The sequence below is a fragment of the Ranitomeya variabilis genome, chromosome 1 (genome assembly GCF_051348905.1).
Source record: "Ranitomeya variabilis isolate aRanVar5 chromosome 1, aRanVar5.hap1, whole genome shotgun sequence".
NCBI classification, from domain to species: domain Eukaryota; kingdom Metazoa; phylum Chordata; class Amphibia; order Anura; family Dendrobatidae; genus Ranitomeya; species Ranitomeya variabilis.
In genome coordinates this window covers 64,137,542-64,155,747 of record NC_135232.1, presented here as the reverse complement: position 1 = coordinate 64,155,747, position 18,206 = coordinate 64,137,542, and the positions used below count along the sequence as shown (strand labels likewise).

Sequence of the window (18,206 nt, the reverse complement as noted above, 5' to 3'; positions counted from 1 at the left end):
TGGATTAAGGCATGGCAGGCAGACTTATCCTCAAAGAAGTCCCTTACCAACTTGCCTTTTCAGGATTCCCGTCTATTTGGCTCTAAGCTGGACCAAATTATTAAAGAGGCCACCAGAGGGACGAGCTCTCTCTTTCCTCAGACCAAACCCTGCCATTCCTTTGAAGCGTGAGTTTCGGTACTTTCGGCCCCTGCAACTTTCCTCTTCGATGGAGGATTTCTCCCGTCAAGAGGCCACAGGCTTGCCCGGATAGGAAAAGGGTTTCCTTTAAATCCTCCTCCTCCTCCGGGCACTCCCTTAACATGCAGGGTAGATCCCCAGGACCAGTCCTGGCAGATTTTCCTTCGCATCACCCATCCTGGATCTGACTACTGAACAAAGGGACCCCTTTGTTCATTGTGTCATTTCAGGATGGAGTCTCTTCGTTCAGTAATCGCTTCCTTGGAACCGCAGGAGTTAATGTTCTCCATGGACGCCTTTCTCCATGTCCTTATTTTCTCAAGCATCAGAGACTCCTGTGTTTTTTGTGGTGGGCAGGACCATTTTCAGTTTGTCGTCCTGCCTTTCATTCTGACAACCGCTCCCAGGGTTTTCATAAAGATTGTGGCAGCTGTAATGCACTTTCTGCGGATCAGTGGTCCAGTGTTCTTCCCGTACCTCAAAGACCTTCTCATTATGGTTCCATCTTTTTGCCAGGCCCAGGAAAGCCTGTCCATCGTTCTCGAATCCCTGTCTCAGGGGGTGCCAGTAACTCTTTTAGCACTGGATTGGCCCAGGAGGTCTTGGTTCGAAGAAGTCATCAATCTTCTTGCGGACGCCCCCTGGAGGCTCCCAGATAGACCTGATCTTCTTTTCCAAGGGCTGATCTACCACCAAAATCCTTAGTCCCTTTCCATCCTTTTTTAGAAAGACTTTTCCTCCCATTCTCAAGTTAGTTTTTTCTCCAGGGGGTGGCGTACTCTGTGTCCCGGTGTCAGAATCCTGTGGACCCCTGGTATCTCAATTTTGTCCACTTCGAGAGGCTCTGTCTTGGACAGTGATGTTTCTTGTGGCCATCACCTCCATTAGACGCATCTGTGTTGGCGGCTCTTTCCGGTCGACTCCACTTTTCTGGTTCTCCGCCAGGATAAGGTGGATTTGCGATCTATACCTTTTTTCCTTACCAGGTTGATGTCCGCCTTTCAATGAGGATATTATCCTCCGTTCCTTTTTTGTCCAATTCATCCTCTGTAGCGTTCTCTGAGCAGATTAGACCTGGCCAGGGCGATGCGCGTGTATCTGGCTATGACCGCCCCCTTTCAAAAGACGGACTCTTTCTTTTCTTTTCATTCCTGAGGGTACGTGTAGTGGTTTTCTGGCCTCCAGTTTAACAATTGCTCTCTGGATCCAAACGGCAGTTTTGTAGACATACGGGGTCAGAACAGAGCGCCTTATCCTAAGTTTAAGACACACTCTACCTGGGTAGTGGGCACCTCCTGGGTGGTACACCATAAGGCCTCCACCCTTAGATTCTGCAAAGCGACAACCTGGTCCTCCATCCATGTGTTTGCTAGACATTACAGGGTCCACACCTATGCTTCGGCGGACGCCAGCCTAGGTAGAAGGATCTTGCAGGTGGCAGAAGTTAATTCTCCAACCTGAACAAAGTTTTTGCTGTCCCCTTCCCAGGGACTGCCTTAGGACGTCCCATGGTTTCCTGTGTCCCCCAATGAAGCGATTTAGAACAGGATTTGTGGTTACTCACTGTAAAAATTTGTTTCTCAGAGCCTTCCTTGGGGACACGACACCCTCCCAAGTTTAACAGGTCTGATTACCGTGTTATTACTGTTTTGAGTCGTATGTTTTTGTTTTTTGTTTTTTTTTTTTTCTCTTCGACATGTTACTTCTCCTACTGTTTTCTCACTAACTGATTAAACTAGTGCCGGTCGGTGGTGTGTACACTGCAGAGGAGGAGCTAACTTCTTTTGTGCATAGTGTCAGCCTCCTAGTGGCAGCATCATACACCCATGGTTTCCTATGTCCCACAATGAAGGCTCCGGGAAACAGATTTTGCAGTGAGTAACCAAAAATCCTGATTTATCAGCTGCTGTTGGAGCGGAGGACCGCTCGCTGCTGACAATAGTTTGACAACCGCATTTCAATGGAACACGCACTGGTGCCTGCATGTGCAGACTTCTATAGGCTCCCCGCAGCATGGCTAGAATGTGTCAGTATGATGTCAATGGAGCTTTAGATTCCCAATATTACGGACACAACCTGATATGTAAGACCATATTCCCTGCATGTTCCGAGCCTGCACAGAGCTCGGTCAGGAGATTGTGTGTTTCTGTCTGAGGCTGTGCAAGGGTTTGCATGTTGTGTGTTTGAGCTGTATTTCTATTGGTTCCATTTTCACGGGAATGACCATTTTGTTGCGCCCCCCCCCTTTTCTTTTTTTTTTTTTTCTTTTAAGCAGTTTTGACTTGTTTTCACCTGTATGGTATACTTTATTAGTTTTGTAATGCAGTATATAGTAAAGCTGATCATCTCCTATGAAGCTTAGCCACAGGCTGTACAAAGATGTATACAGCGAAGAAATGGGGGTTTTGAATAGGCCCCATGGTTGCCCATCAGCACACTCCGATATTGCACGCACACAACTGAAGCCTCCATTCTGCTCAGATTAACAGTGTCATCTAAATGGTTAACAGCAGTCATTGGAGGGAGATAATAAAATATAAATAAATATGTATGTGTGTGTGTGTATATATATATATATATATATATATATATATATATATATATATATATATATATATATATATATATATATATATATATATATATATATATATATATATATATATATATTACACATATACACTCACCGGCCACTTTATTAGGTACACCTGTCCAACTTCTTGTTAACACTTAATTTCTAATCAGCCAATCACATGGCGGCAACTCAGTGCATTTAGGCATGTAGACATGGTCAAGACAATCTCCTGCAGTTCAAACCGAGCATCAGTATGGGGAAGAAAGGTGATTTGAGTGCCTTTGAACGTGGCATGGTTGTTGGTGCCAGAAGGGCTGGTCTGAGTATTTCAGAAACTGCTGATCTACTGGGATTTTCACGCACAACCATCTCTAGGGTTTACAGAGAATGGTCCGAAAAAGAAAAAAAATCCAGTGAGCGGCAGTTCTGTGGGCGGAAATGCCTTGTTGATGCCAGAGGTCAGAGGAGAATGGGCAGACTGGTTCGAGCTGATAGAAAGGCAACAGTGACTCAAATCGCCACCCGTTACAACCAAGGTAGGCCTAAGAGCATCTCTGAACGCACAGTGCGTCGAACTTTGAGGCAGATGGGCTACAGCAGCAGAAGACCACACCGGGTACCACTCCTTTCAGCTAAGAACAGGAAACTGAGGCTACAATTTGTACAAGCTCATCGAAATTGGACAGTAGAAGATTGGAAAAACGTTGCTTGGTCTGATGAGTCTCGATTTCTGCTGCGACATTCGGATGGTAGGGTCAGAATTTGGCGTAAACAACATGAAAGCATGGATCCATCCTGCCTTGTATGGAGCATCTTTGGGATGTGCAGCCGACAAATCTGCGGCAACTGTGTGATGCCATCATGTCAATATGGACCAAAATCTCTGAGGAATGCTTCCAGCACCTTGTTGAATCTATGCCACGAAGAATTGAGGCAGTTCTGAAGGCAAAAGGGGGTCCAACCCGTTACTAGCATGGTGTACCTAATAAAGTGGCCGGTGAGTGTACATACACACTCACTCACACAGTACAGGCCAAAAGTTTGGGCACCCTTCATTTAAATATTTTTCTGTATTTTCATGACTATGGAAATTGTACATTCACACTGAAGGCATCAAAACTATGAATTAACACATGTGGAATTATATACTTAACAAAAAAGTGTGAAACAACTGAAATTATGTCTTATATTCTAGATTCTTCAAACTAGCCACCTTTTTGCTTTGATGACTGCTTTGCACACTCTTGGCATTCTCTTGATGAGCTTCAAGAGGTAGTCACCGGAAATGGTCTTCCAACAATCTTGAAGGAGTTCCCAGAGATGATTAGCACTTGTTGGCCCTTTTGCCTTCACTCTGCAGTCCAGCTCACCCCAAACCATCTCGATTGGGTTCAGGTCTGGTGACTGTGGAGGCCAGGTCATCGGGCGTAGCACGCCATCACTCTCCTTCTTGGTCAAATAGCCCTTACACAGCCTGGAGGTGTGTTTGGGGTCATTGTCCTTTAGAAAAATAAATGATGGTCCAACTAAACGCAAACCGGATGGAATAGCATGCCGCTGCAAGATGCTGTGGTAGCCATGCTGGTTCAGTATGCCTTCAATTTTGAATAAATTCCCAACAGTGTCACCAGCAAAGCACCCCCACACCATCACACCTCCTCCTCCATGCTTCACGGTGGGAACCAGGCATGTAGAGTCCATCCGTTCACCTTTTCTGCTTCGCACAAAAACACGGTGGTTGGAACCAAAGATCTCAAATTTGGACTCATCAGACCAAAGCACAGATTTCCACTGGTCTAATGTCCATTCCTTGTGTTCTTTAGCCCAAACAAGTCTCTTCTGCTTGTTGCCTGTCCATAGCAGTGGTTTCCTAGCAGCTATTTTACCATGAAGGCCTGCTGCACAAAGTCTCCTTAACAGTTGTTGTAGAGATGTGTCTGCTGCTAAGGGTCCCTTTCCACTTGCGAGTAAAACGGACGCGTGCAATCCGATAAAAAATCGGATTGCACTCGGACCAATGTTAGTTAATAGGTGGCTTTTCATTTGCGATTTTTTTCTCAGCCGAAATCGGACTGAGAAAAATCTGGATCGGCTGAGAAAAAAATCGCAGCCTGCTGCGTATTGCTGCGATTCTCGGACGAGACTCGCCAATGCAAGTCAATGGGTGCGAGAAAAAAATCGCACAGCACTCGCACCATGCGAGTTCTGTCCGATTATTACGCACCAGTGTCCTTTGAAAAGCCGGTAAATCAGCGCGGTGTACAGTAAAATCACACTGACAGGTTAGAATAGAGTAGATATATACACATAGAATAGGTATATATACATATATATATGTCAGTGAGACACCTATATATGTATATTTATATTTAATGCAGCGCTAGATAGCTTAAAAGCCTCTAATTCAATTGCCGGCTTTTTCCTTCTCCTTCACAAACCCGACATGATATGAGACATGGTTTACATACAGTAAACCATCTCATATCCCTTTTTTTATTACATATTCCTCTTCACTAATGTAACAAGTGTCTGTGTGCACAATTTGGGGGCTCTAGCTGTTAAATTAAAGGGTTAAATTGCGGAAAAAATTGGCGTGGGCTCCCGCGCAATTTTCTCCGCCAGAGTGGTAAAGCCAGTGACTGAGGGCAGATATTAATAGCCAGGAGAGGGTCCATGGTTATTGGCCCCCCCGTGGCTAAAAACATCTGCCCCCAGCCACCCCAGAAAAGGCACATCTGGAAGATGCGCCTATTCTGGCACTTGGCCACTCTCTTCCCACTCCCTGTAGCGGTGGGATATGGGGTAATGAAGGGTTAATGCCACCTTGCTATTGGAAGGTGACATTAAGCCAGATTAATAATGGAGAGGCGTCAATTATGACACCTATCCATTATTAATCCAATTGTTGGAAAGGGTTAAAAAACACACACACACATGATTTAAAAGTATTTTAATGAAATAAACACAGCGGTTGTTGTAATAATTTATTGTTCTCGCAATCCATCAGGAACACCCTCGCTTGGAAAAATAATAAACGCACAAGATACATACCTTCTGCTGTCAGATCAGGTCCCACGAAGTAATCCATCTGAAGGGGTTAACTAATATTACAGGCAGAGCTGCGATAATCCACTCACTGGTGCCTGTAATCTCCCGGGTGCTGAAAGGAAAGCAGGATCTGTACTTACATTGAGTCGCGGTGAGGCGCCCTCTGGTGGATGTTCTCATGAACTGCAGCCTGGGAACTTTTTCCCACGCTACAGGTCATATGAGGACATCCACCAGGGGGCGCATCACCGCGACTGAAGGAAATGTAGGTCAATGACCTATAGTTACCTTCAGTCGCGGTGATGCGCCCCCTGGTGGATGTCCTCATATGACCTGTAGCGTGGGAAAAAGTTCCCAGGCTGCAGTTCATGAGAACATCCAGCAGGGGCGCATCACCGCAACTGAATGTAAGTATAGATCACTGCTTTCCTTTCAGCACCCGGGGATTACAGGTACGAGCGAGCGGTTTATCGCAGCTCTGCCTGTAATATTAGTTAACCCCTTCAGATGGATTACTTCGTGGGACCTGATCTGACAGCAGAAGGTATGTATCTTGTGCGTTTATTATTTTTCCAAGCGAGGGTGTTCCTGATGGACTGAGAGTACAATAAATTATTACAACAACCGCTGTGTTTTTTTCATTAAAATACTTTTAAATCATGTGTGTGTGTGTGTTTTTTAACCCTTTCCTACAATTGGATTAATAATGGATAGGTGTCATAATTGACGCCTCTCCTTTATTAATCTGGCTTAATGTCACCTTCCAATAGCAAGGTGGCATTAACCCTTCATTACCCCATATCCCACCGCTACAGGGAGTGGGAAGAGAGTGGCCAAGTGCCAGAATAGGCGCATCTTCCAGATGTGCCTTTTCTGGGGTGGCTGGGGGCAGATGTTTTTAGCCACGGGGGGGGCCAATAACCAAGGACCCTCTCCTGGCTATTAATATCTGCCCTCAGTCACTGGCTTTACCACTCTGGCGGAGAAAATTGCGCGGGAGCCCACGCCAATTTTTTCCGCCATTTAACCCTTTATTTCAGCAGCTACAGCGGCCAAATTTTGCACATACACACTATTAACATTAGTAGTGTGGAATATGCAAAAAAAATGGGGGTATGAGAAGGTTTACTGTATGTAAACCATGTCTCATATCCTGTCGGGTTTGTGCAGGAGAAGGAAAAAGCCGGCAATTGAATTAGAGGCTTTTAAGCTATCTAGCGCTGCATTAAATATAAATATACATATATAGGTGTCTCACTGACATATATATATGTATATATACCTATTCTATGTGTATATATCTACTCTATTCTAACCTGTCAGTGTGATTTTACTGTACATGGCGCTGAATTGCCGGCTTTTCAAAGGACACTGGTGCGTAAAAATCGGACAGCAATACGGATGTCATACTGATGTCATACGGATGGTGCGATTAAAAAATCGCATGGCACTCGCATAACACTCGCATGACACTCGCATGACAATCGCATACGTTCCATCCGTTTTTTCGGTCCAGATTACGGACCGTTTTTTATCTCGCAAGTGGAAAGGGACCCTAATACTCTGTGTGGCATTGACCTGGTCTCTAATCTGAGCTGCTTTTAACCTGCATTTTCTGAGGCTGGTGACTCTAATAAACTTATCCTCAGAAGCAGAGGTGACTCTTGGTCTTCCTTTCCTGGGGCTGTCCTCATGTGAGCCAGTTTCTTTGTAGCGCTTGATGGTTTTTGCCACTGCACTTGGGGACACTTTCAAAGTTTTCCCAATTTTTCGGACTGACTGACCTTCATTTCTTAAAGTAATGATAGCCACTCGTTTTTCTTTACTTGGCTGCTTTTTTCTTGCCATAATACAAATTCTAACAGTCTGTTCAGTAGGAATATCAGCTGTGTATCCACCAGACTTCTGCTCAACATAACTGATGGTCCCAACCCCATTTATAAGGCAAGAAATCCCACTCATTAAACCTGACAGGGCACACATGGGAAGTGAAAACCATTCCCGGTGACTACCTCTTGAAGCTCATCAAGAGAATGCCAAGAGTGTGCAAAGCAAAAGGTGGCTACCTTGAAGAATCCAAGCAGCGTGTCCAAACTTTTGGTCTATGTGTGTGTGTGTGTCTAATAAAAAACAAACCCAAAAAAAAAAAAAAAAATTATTATATATATATATATATAATAATTTTTTTTTTTTTTTTGGGTTTGTTTTTTATTAGACACACATATATAGTATATATATATGTACTTTCAATATGTAAAAGTATATATTATATACTTTTTTTTTTTTTCTTTTCACCTTTTTACAAACTGAAACAGAAGGATAATCTTATCTTGTGATAATTTTAGGAATGCCTGTTCAATCCATGGAGCCTTGTGGTCTGTTTTAGTGTTTTAGAGCTGCCAGGTGTGGAGCTGATATTCCAGCCGACTCTGAGGCTTCTTTAGCCACCTTCTTGCAGTCTCTCATGGCAGTTTTTATCCTGGAGGATCACCTCCGCTGTCCTATGTTTCCTCCCTCATTCAGGTGACCTGCAGCTTCGCTGATGATTGTCCTCTCACCTCCTCTCTTCCTAGGTGGTGCAGCCAGAAGCCGGGATAAGAAGTGCATCTTTGAAGGATTTGTGTCCAGAAGACAAGAGACGAATTGCAAACCTAATCAAAGAGCTTGCGAGGTGAGACGTCCCCTCTACCGCCTGATCTCACAGATGTTACACAGCGTTCCAGGGTACAAGGGTCAACCAGCCCAGTTATATCAGATGGAGATGGGGGATGCAATGGCCCCACAGTGATGACGATGAGAATTCCTTTTATGTTTTCCATTCATGAGAATCTGAAGCACGGCAACAAACCAATGTGCGGAATATGATCATGGATCCTCATACCTGTTTAAATGGGAAACTCAGAAGGATGTAAAAATAAGTCTACAAACCTCTTAGATAAACTTCCCCCCTTCATTCGAGCATGCATGACGAATTTTCAGTTAAAGGGTTTGCCCATTACTAGGACAACCCCTCCTCATACTCCATTCTTGTCCCTATAAAATGAAGAAAACAATACTCTCCTCCTGTGCCGGGACCGTTCCCGCGGTGTCGGCACTTGTTCTCCCCGGGGCCCTCGTGCGGTGGTTGTGACGTGACTCTGGCATCCAATCAACGCTGGTGTCACTGGCCCCACCATCGAAAAGGAGTTGTCCAACTTTTAACTCATTCGACAGCCAGCAATAAATGGCGCAGAATAGAGACTATAGAAGGCAAGCTGTGCAAAAGTGATTAAACTCCACAGCAAAACTGATTTTTAGCTGCAAAAAAATAAACTTGTTTTTAAGTAAAGAAAATAAAAAAATGGCAACCCCTTTAGGCCACCAACCAAGGCTGGAAACTACCTGACACAAATCCTATATTGGAAATCCCTGTCGTCTTCATTACTAGATGGCTCTGCCTCTTTTGCATAAGTAACTAATGGATTCTCTCTCAAGTCGCTTGATGCTGGTGTGTGTGTTTTTTTTTTTTTTTTTTTTTTTTTTAAATTAACTTATCTAGTCATATTACTAATCAAAATGAAGCACAGAGATGTGCCCAAAATTGTAGTTGGCCCATAAACAACATATAACCTGTCTACAGGATAGATGGCGGGATATCTGGCTGCTGAGACCCCCACCGATCACATGAAAGTATGCATGACTGGAGCAGTACTGAGCATGTGTGACATTGGGCTTCTAGCTGTCCAGAAAAGTGACCGTTACACATGTTCAGTACCGCGCCATTTACACAAGTGACTTTGCGATCCCTGGTCTTGTGACCAGCTGAAGGCCTAGCACCCAGATTCCCCAACTATATGTTCATCTGATGGATAGTTACCGATTGCACGGGGGAGGCGGGCCGGTTGCATCGGGTCTATAGATATCTGCCACAGATGGGTTTGTGATCAGCAGGTGAGGAGCTGGAAGCCTCGGCTTGTAAATAAGAAGCAATCTGTAAAAGGGCTGTATTTTCAGACAGGGTGACCTGCATATTTGTTTTGAGCTGCAGTTATGGCCGAGCATTCTTCTGTACTAAATGTGACTCCCATCGATCACCTGTAATGTGCATATAGGTTGAGAGAATGCTGGGAGTTTTAGTTTTTTAGCAGCTGAGGAGCGACATGTTGAAGGCTGCTGGAGTGGGACAAGCTGCGCAGCCGGTGACTGGTGGCCACGATCAGCGGTGGCAGCTACGTACGATTTATGTAAGGCTTGAGGAGGCAAGAACGGGCTGTCGCTATATCACTATATGGCGGTGGGTGATATTGATCTGGTCGTCCGTTGTTTCTGGCGTCTCTTGATGTCAGACGAGATGTCATGATCGTCGGCCTTTTATGCAGATGCACGGTAATGATTGCCGGCTCCTCTCCCTCCTCCCTGTATTGTGATTTGGGTGCAGGGGAGGTTTATTAAGATCCTGGTGAACTCTGTGCTGCCGAGAATATATTTACCTCTCATTGCCCCCCGGGGTCATCAGATAAATTAGCTGTTGCCCTCCCACAGCGGAAACCGAGCCTCTCCAGTCGTTAGCCCCAGCTCCCTGCTCTTATCTAAGGGCGACATTGCTTTAATGCCGGCATTGAGAGGCTTCACCATCCTCCGCTGAGAACGTAGAGTTGCGCGAAAGATTCCGGGTTTAGAGTTTTTCATTATGTAAATTTCATGTGCAAATTATGCAGATTCCTACCTGAATAATAGGGGCTGTCACTTCAAAGTGATGCTTCATCCTTCCTTGATATTTAGATAGACTTTTAGCTGCATGTGTCTAGAACTGTACCCAAAGTGATCCGGGGAAGGACAACGGCTCATTGAAGTACATGTGGAGCAAAGCCGCGCCAACTGATCCTACAAAGGATCTACTACAGCACAGTTTCCTGAAAAAATAGCTAGTGGCTATAATATAAATGTCAGGACACGCAGAGTATTGCAGCTTTCTGGATTTAGGATTGTGTACCACGGCCCATGGTGATCGTGGGCCACCACCAGAAGTGCCCACAAGAGCTGAGGGGCATCCATGCCTGACCAAGGAACCATGGAAAAAGACAATAAGATCTCATCAATCGTAATTTATTAATTTTTTTTTTTGTCATGTGGATAGCCGAGTGCATATATTACTTATCTGGGGAAGAGATGGCGCCAGGAGGCTCTATAGGAAGAAGACCGTCCGGTGGAGGCGGTGTGATGGGCAATGTCCTTCGGGGAAGCCTTGTGTCCTGGCATCGTGTGGTCGGGCAGGTGCATACATCACTTATCGGGGGAAGAGATGGCACCAGGAGGCTCTATAGGAAGAAGACCGTCCGGTGCAGGCGGTGTAATGGGGCAATGTCCTTCGGGGGAAGCCTTGTGTCCTGGCATCATGTGGTCGGGCAAGTGCATACATCACTTATCTGGGGAAGAGATGGCACCAGGAGGCTCTACAAGCAGCAGACAAGTGGAGGGCTGTTCTGCTGGGGAACCATGTGTCCTGGCATCATGTGGATGTCACCTATACCACCCACCTAATCGATGTACAGACCAAGTACCCTCTTCATACCAGTGGGATTCCCTAATGGCAGGGCCTTTTTCCAGCAGGGTTACACCTCTGCCACACTGCAGGAACGGTGTGAGGAACGAGACTAAGATCAAAGTGATGACTTGTCTCCACGTTCTCCAAAACTCAGTCCGATCAATTATCTGTGGGATGAGCTAGAAATCCATTCAAAGGTATGGAGGCCATAAAAGGCAATGGGCAGATTATAGAGGATCTGCCGAGGACGGATTAGTGTCGATACCGCAGGACACTTTCATAATCTCATGGAGTCCATGCCACAGTGAGTGACAGATTGTTTTGGTGCAAATCAATTTGCAGGACTCGATCCATCGGCCCCTTCGGTAATTTGGGGCTACTGAATGGGATCCCTGAGAACTGCCTCTCAAGCCTCGGCTGCCATTAGGTAAATGGTGGTTTTCCAGGCAGCCCTCCAGCGACCACAGATTACTGACGTGGACGGCTTACTGGGTCATGTGAATCGATTAATTTCTAGTAGGAGCTGCTATCGTGGTACGATGGGGGAACTGCACAATATTAGCATGTGGTTAATATTATGGCAGATGGACTTAGATCCTGCATCATGACGGAGGGCGGCGTAGCTTTTATAGTGCCACAAGTTGTAGACTGAAAGTTTTCCGTTTGTCCTCTCAGGTTCTCCTGTGACCAGCGTCCTGTGAAAGATTGTCTGGACCCCAGGAGCATAACGATGACCTAGATCTGGGCAAAGATGTCAAATAACACATTAGGTTCCTAATATTGGGCTGTCAGAAGAGTAAGACGGGTTGCTCTTTCGTGCCCATATTTAGCACATAATTGATCTTTTTCGCGCGCGCTTTGCTGGAACAGGTGGCGAGAGGTAGCGGCCGTGATGGATAACCCTGCTTAATACGCTCCCTGAGTTATGTGCTTCCATGTTGGCTACAGAGAGGCGCAGCCGAAATGATCTCATTTAGACGAGGGAGTTCGGCGGAGCATCTACAGCGCAATAGATTGTGCGGCGCGGCCATCTCTCACGCTATTAATTCCGCGCTTAATATTTAGTTAGCAATAAAATGCACCATTAAGTGACATGCGAATTCCATAAAGGACTCATTGCTTTGTGCGAGGCTTTAGCATTCAGATGCCCTTCTCCTGTGCGAGGCGCCAGGTGCTGCCAGGAAGCGTGTCGTGCAGACGCAATCCTTAACCTCTTCACTGCTAGCTGCGCAGATGCACGAACACCAGCTCTGGGGATGGAACCAGTAGGATACGTTTGCTGGGAGTTACTGTCTTTTCCAGTCTTTGCATGCTTGCACAATGGGGCACAGATGCAGCGGATCTGGCAAGGCCCTGACCTGGGTAATTCTCTGACTGGTGCCCCAGTTCTGCCCTCAGCCCCTTGTCACCCACCGGTCTTGTGCCACAATGCCAAATGTATGCGCAAAAGAACAGAGATGCTCAGTTCAGTGTTGCTCAGGTGCAGTACCAAACCCAGCCAACAGGGAAGAGGGGTGCTGTCTCTGGTGGTGGTGGGGGAGGAACAAAATTAGACCCGGTCTTGTACGATCGCACTAATCACCTGGTGACAGGTCCACTTTAGGAGGCACGGTCCGGACTACAAAGCCTGATGCCAATTTTTGTTCCGGGTATTTTTTTTGTTATACTTTCAGCTTTGGAGCTTTGTTGTAGTAGGAAAAATGTGTATTTAACCCCCTGATAGAACCTTAAAGAAGGTTCATACCGTCTAATGCGATAGGGGAGGAGCAGGGTGGTGGTCCACTGATGAGCGACTGACACTGGGGGTCTGCAAACGGAGGATGCTGAACAGATATACATGCACAAATTCTGTATGATGCATTTTACATCTGGCATTGCTGCGCTGGTGTTTAGTGAAGTGCTCTGTGCTCCCTATGAGTCTTGTTTCGCTCTTTTAGAGAATGCAGGACACACACACACACACTGCTGTACCAGATTCTGCATGTTTTGTTTTTTTTCTATAGCATACCGACAACTGTTTTCTCACCCTCCCCAGGTCCAACGCAGAGTCTGCTGCCCCCTGTATCTGATCTATGCGGTAACGCTGCCGTCCCGTTGGCAGTCACTGAGCTCAGCAGCTCTGCCCGAGTAGAAGTATCGCCCCGCTCAAAGCCACTGCGGCCACTTATCTGCTGCAGCACTATCGACGTGTCCCCAGCCATGCGGACTATAACAGAGCAGCAGCGGAGATGTGACTCTGAATTTTGGGGAAAAATAGTGAAGCGTTGTTTGTTTTTTTTATAACAAACTGCGCCCGGGATCGGTATTTTGTAATAGATGACAACCCCTTTAAATTATACAATTTCTCACATGGAAGTGATGTACAGCTATAATTATGAGTATGTAATAAATGCTTTTTTTTTATTCTGTCTATAATGGGAGAGGGCGCAATTTGGATTTTTTTTTTCGGTGGCTTGTTCATGAGTTACTTACCATAATCGGATAAGGAGCAATAACTTCATCATCCTGTTCCAGGTCCTTGTCCCTCCTCAGTGTAAAGCATAAGATTATGTTTAGCTGTATGAGAGGCTTCTGACTGATATCTAAGGAGTAATTTTCTCCTTGTCTAGAGTGGCATTGCCAGTGTAAGGAGCCAGGCGTGTCACTATCGACAAGGAGAAATGTTACCCCTTAGATACCAGTCAGAGGCCTCTCATGCTTTGCACAGAAGAGGAGCAACAATCAGAAATTTTGGTTTTGCTTTCATCCTATTTGCAGACACGGTGTTTCAAAGTCATCCTGTGGCAAGGCTCGTTTTAAATGGTCGATATTGACTTTTCGGCTTGCTAAATCCAATAACTGGCACTAGAGTTCAAGTCCCCTTCCTCGCTTTACTAGACATGATCAGTCAGCCTATCCCTGCTAGAGCACAGTGTCCGTGCCAGTACTCTCTAGAGAAACAGTACGGCAGAGCACACTCCTACTACACTGCAGGCGCAGCCGTCCTTCTCACGGGACAGTGCCATGTAGGGTGGATTAGTGGCATCACCCGGACAGGGAGCCTTCCTTGTCTGTGCAGAGCTTTTAGCCTTCCTCTGACCTACTGTCTCCTCATTGTGTTGAAAGATGGGCCCTAACACAGGGAGTGCAGCTCTGGAGTATAATACAGGATGTAACTCAGGATCAGTAATGTATGTACACAGTGACTGCACCAGCAGAATAGTGAGTGCAGCTCTGGAGTATAATACAGGATGTAACTCAGGATCAGTAATGTACTTTTTGCAGCTCTGTACTGTCGCCATCATCACGTATTCAGTGTCTGCACAGTTATCTGCTTTGTCGTCTCTGCACCTTTTGTGCCGGTCTTCTCTAACCTGACCCATCTCCTTACAGGGTGAGTGAGGAGAAGGAGGTGACGGAGGAGCGATTAAAGACGGAGCACGAGTCGTTTGAGAAGAAGATTCGACACTTGGAGGAGCAGAACAGCCTCATTGCTACAGAGAGGGAAGATATCCTTTTTGTCTTCGTACATTTCCTCCCCTCCACACCCAGCGGTTCTCGTTTTCACTGTGCTCGGAGTTATAATTGTACTAATTTATGGAGAGGAATAAATCTGCATGTGTTTCCATTCAGTAGCATGGCTTATCAGCATGGGATGCTGCCTGCGTTCGGCTGGAAGCGGCTTTCCAGCTGTTCCCTCCATGCTTCCCTTCTATGGAATCTACATTTGTCAACATGAATTTCCCATTCCCGCCTGCTGAACAGGAACACTTTCCATAAGGATAGCGGCCTCCGAATCGCTCTGCATTGCCTCCTTGTAATCAGATTCTCGGGTACATTCACATAAGGCCCGCAGGCTGCCAAGTGTTAATCTGATTAACTCTTACGCAGCAGGTCCACAGCCCAGCATGGCAGCGACTGGCCTGCAGCGCTCCTGGCACTTTATAGCAGCGATTACGGCTGACCGCGACCTGGGAATGTTTTACTGTAAATCACAGGACACTTTCCTGGGAAGCCGATGCTTCTAGCCATGTTCTGTGTGTGCGGTCGACCATGGACTCACCTGACATGCTGGTTCTGACTAGCTGGTTAGTGATGGGTGATATTTGGGAATTGGACTCATCATTTTTGTTTTCGGAATATACACCTATATAGTAATATAGAATCAGGAAATTAAAGGGAAACTTTCATTGTATCCGTTGCTCTTACTATAGGATGATATACATTGACCCTTTAAGTAGCCTTGCTGCTTGATATAAAGCCAAAAAAGACCACACTTGTGTGTAGCTGTTTCTGGCTTTTTGCTCCTCATCAGTGCAAAGTAGAAGATTGGCTGTGAGCGAAGGGAGGCTTCAGTTGTCACAAAACGGTGAGTATTCGCAATCTTTGAACCAGTGTTTTCCTGCATTGGCGATCCACTAGATGGGTCCTAACTTGTTGATTGTGGGGGTCCAACTGCTGGAATCCGCACCGATCGGAGCTTTTATCCCCGTTACAATGGAGCTGCAGTGCACATGCTTGACCTCCGCTCCATTAATCACCTAGAAAATGAAGGAGAGCCTGTCGATCTTATAATCTGCTGTTAAATATTGGAAAGTGTTCAGCCAGGGCTGGAATTCCTAGTTCTGCCGATCGGTGCAGGTCCCAGCGGTCAGACCTCAGTGATCCGTAAGGTATCGCGTGTCTGGTAGACCAAGATTCTGCTGTCCTGCTCGTTGACTGTTTGGGTAACTCGACTTTCTTTAACAGCAGAACAAACTTCCAAGAATGCTGGATTTTACATTTATTGTTTATATTTGTGGAAGTTCTTTATATCAGCTGGTGTATGGTAATATTACACAGTCATGGCCGAAAGTGTTGGCACCCTTGAAATTGTTTCAGAAAATGACGTATTTCTCCCAGAAAATTATTGCAGTTACATTTGTTTTATTATACGCATGTTTATTTCCTTTTGTGTGTGTTTTGGAACGCCACAAAAAACAGATAAAAAAAAAAAATAAAAAAAATGCAAATTGGACCTACGGTAATTTCACACACAAACCCAAAATGGGCTGGACAAAATTGTTCGCACCTTTCCAAAATTGTGGGTAATCCATTTTGTTTGAAGTGAATGATGCTCGTTCAAACTCACCTGTGGCAAGTAACAGGTGTGGGCCATATGAAAATCACAGCGCACACCAGATAAGGGGAGAGATTTACTCAATGTTTTATTGTGCATCTGTGTGTGCCACTGACAGTTCTCCTTTGTGTTCTCCTGCTTAGCGTGTCACACACACAATGCTGCTCTTGTAAAGTTTATAACGGCGCTGTAATTTTATTTCTCGGCTTGGATCCTAGGAGGGGAATTTGTTAGACGTTACTCCAAAATGCTGATTTAAAAAAAACAAGTTTTTTGTTTTGTTCCAAATTTCTAACTTTTTTTTGTAGATTTTTGTGTCTCTCTCTCCACCACTTTGCATAAATGTAAGTGGGGCTTTCAGTTATTGGCAAAGTTTTCCCTCCCTGATATATTAATCTATGTGTGATACCGGTATAAATCTTAGCACAAACCTACACTTGCTAATAGCAAAGACGTGACCGACTTATTAGACAGCTGTTGTAAAGTTCATCTGACCGCTATGGCCCCCTTGACATAGCATTTTTAGGTCTGATCCTTTCTCTTCGCTAACCTCCTCTATGGGGAAAGATTCGGGACGCCCCCACGTACATCAGACTGTCGACAGGTGATAACTCACAGCTTTAGTGTACTGTATATATGAGGGCTTAAGAGACCTATCGTAGCTCTGGTTTAAGTAAATGCATTTTTGGAAAGAGCCACTGTGTGGACTTTTACCCTCCCCGACATGGGCTTTTCCCAAAAACAATTTTATTTATTTATTTTTCCCTCATTTCGTTTTACAAGAGACAAGTGATCATACAATCCCAGCACCATTGCTTTCCTCTGTATATTTTTCACCCCAGATGCTAAGCGCACTGATTTCTATGCAGATTTCGCCATCATGCCAGCTGTAACACCCTGAGGTGTCAGATGCCAGCGAGCCGCTAGAGAGATGCTGCCGCTTACATTCCCCCACCAAGCCTCGAGTATTTCAGTACCCCAACATTTATTTTTTTTTTTTTCAAGAAAACTGAGTAGGGATCCATTTTTTCCTCTCCTCCCCCCCCCCCCCACGATGAATGATTCTCATTTTCATTATCGCCCAATAATTGATGGAGTTTCGCTGACTTGCCGCAGTAATGAGGTCTAAGCGTAATAATGCACTCCTTTCTAATAACTGAGCACTGCTGGTGTTTAAAAGCCTCCTAAATCAGTAGCTTTACTATGAATTTATTAGGGTTTTTTTGGCATTAGCTTTAATAGTAGTTATTTACATAAGCGTACATCCCATTAACCGCCATCAGGGCTGGAAAACATGCTGAACTGTTCATATTTTCATATAATTATTGAACATAATGGTTTCATTTGCATTTCTAAACCGCGATGCCGCTGTCAGGCTTCGGAAATGGTGCCTCGACGCAGTCCCTATTTCACAGACGCTTATTTGACATCATTAGATTTTATGCTAATCTGCATCCCTTGGATCCCATCAGGACAGATGCTGATACTGTAATATACGGCTCCCTCGTCCCGTTGCCCCACTGGTACTCTGAGGGGATGAGCGGCTGTCAGTGGTACTCCTACCTGCGTCCATACGTGAAGCAGATTGCACTACGCTCTGACTGCGACCGGAGTAGGAAAACCCGCTATTGTGCTCGGCTAGGAATATGCAGTATGGGAGTTCAGGATGATTCCTTTAAGGGTTGTCTTACAACCAAAACACCTATTGTCATTAAATGCTATAAAGATCCCGATGTCTGCCATGAGTCAAGAACCCTTATGTAAGAGGTACTCCTGTTACA

General features: G+C 45.3%; 1 protein-coding gene across 3 annotated transcripts in view; it reads left to right on the top strand.

Moving 5' to 3' along the window:
* Positions 1-18,206, top strand: part of KIAA1328 (KIAA1328 ortholog) — a 158,974-nt gene that overhangs the window by 32,410 nt on the left and 108,358 nt on the right. For all 3 annotated transcript variants that reach the window (XM_077284165.1, XM_077284181.1, XM_077284173.1), the window contains 2 exons: positions 8,377-8,474; positions 14,700-14,815. In XM_077284165.1, the coding sequence (XP_077140280.1) occupies positions 8,377-8,474; positions 14,700-14,815 (214 nt within the window). The remainder of the gene's footprint in view (positions 1-8,376; positions 8,475-14,699; positions 14,816-18,206) is intronic.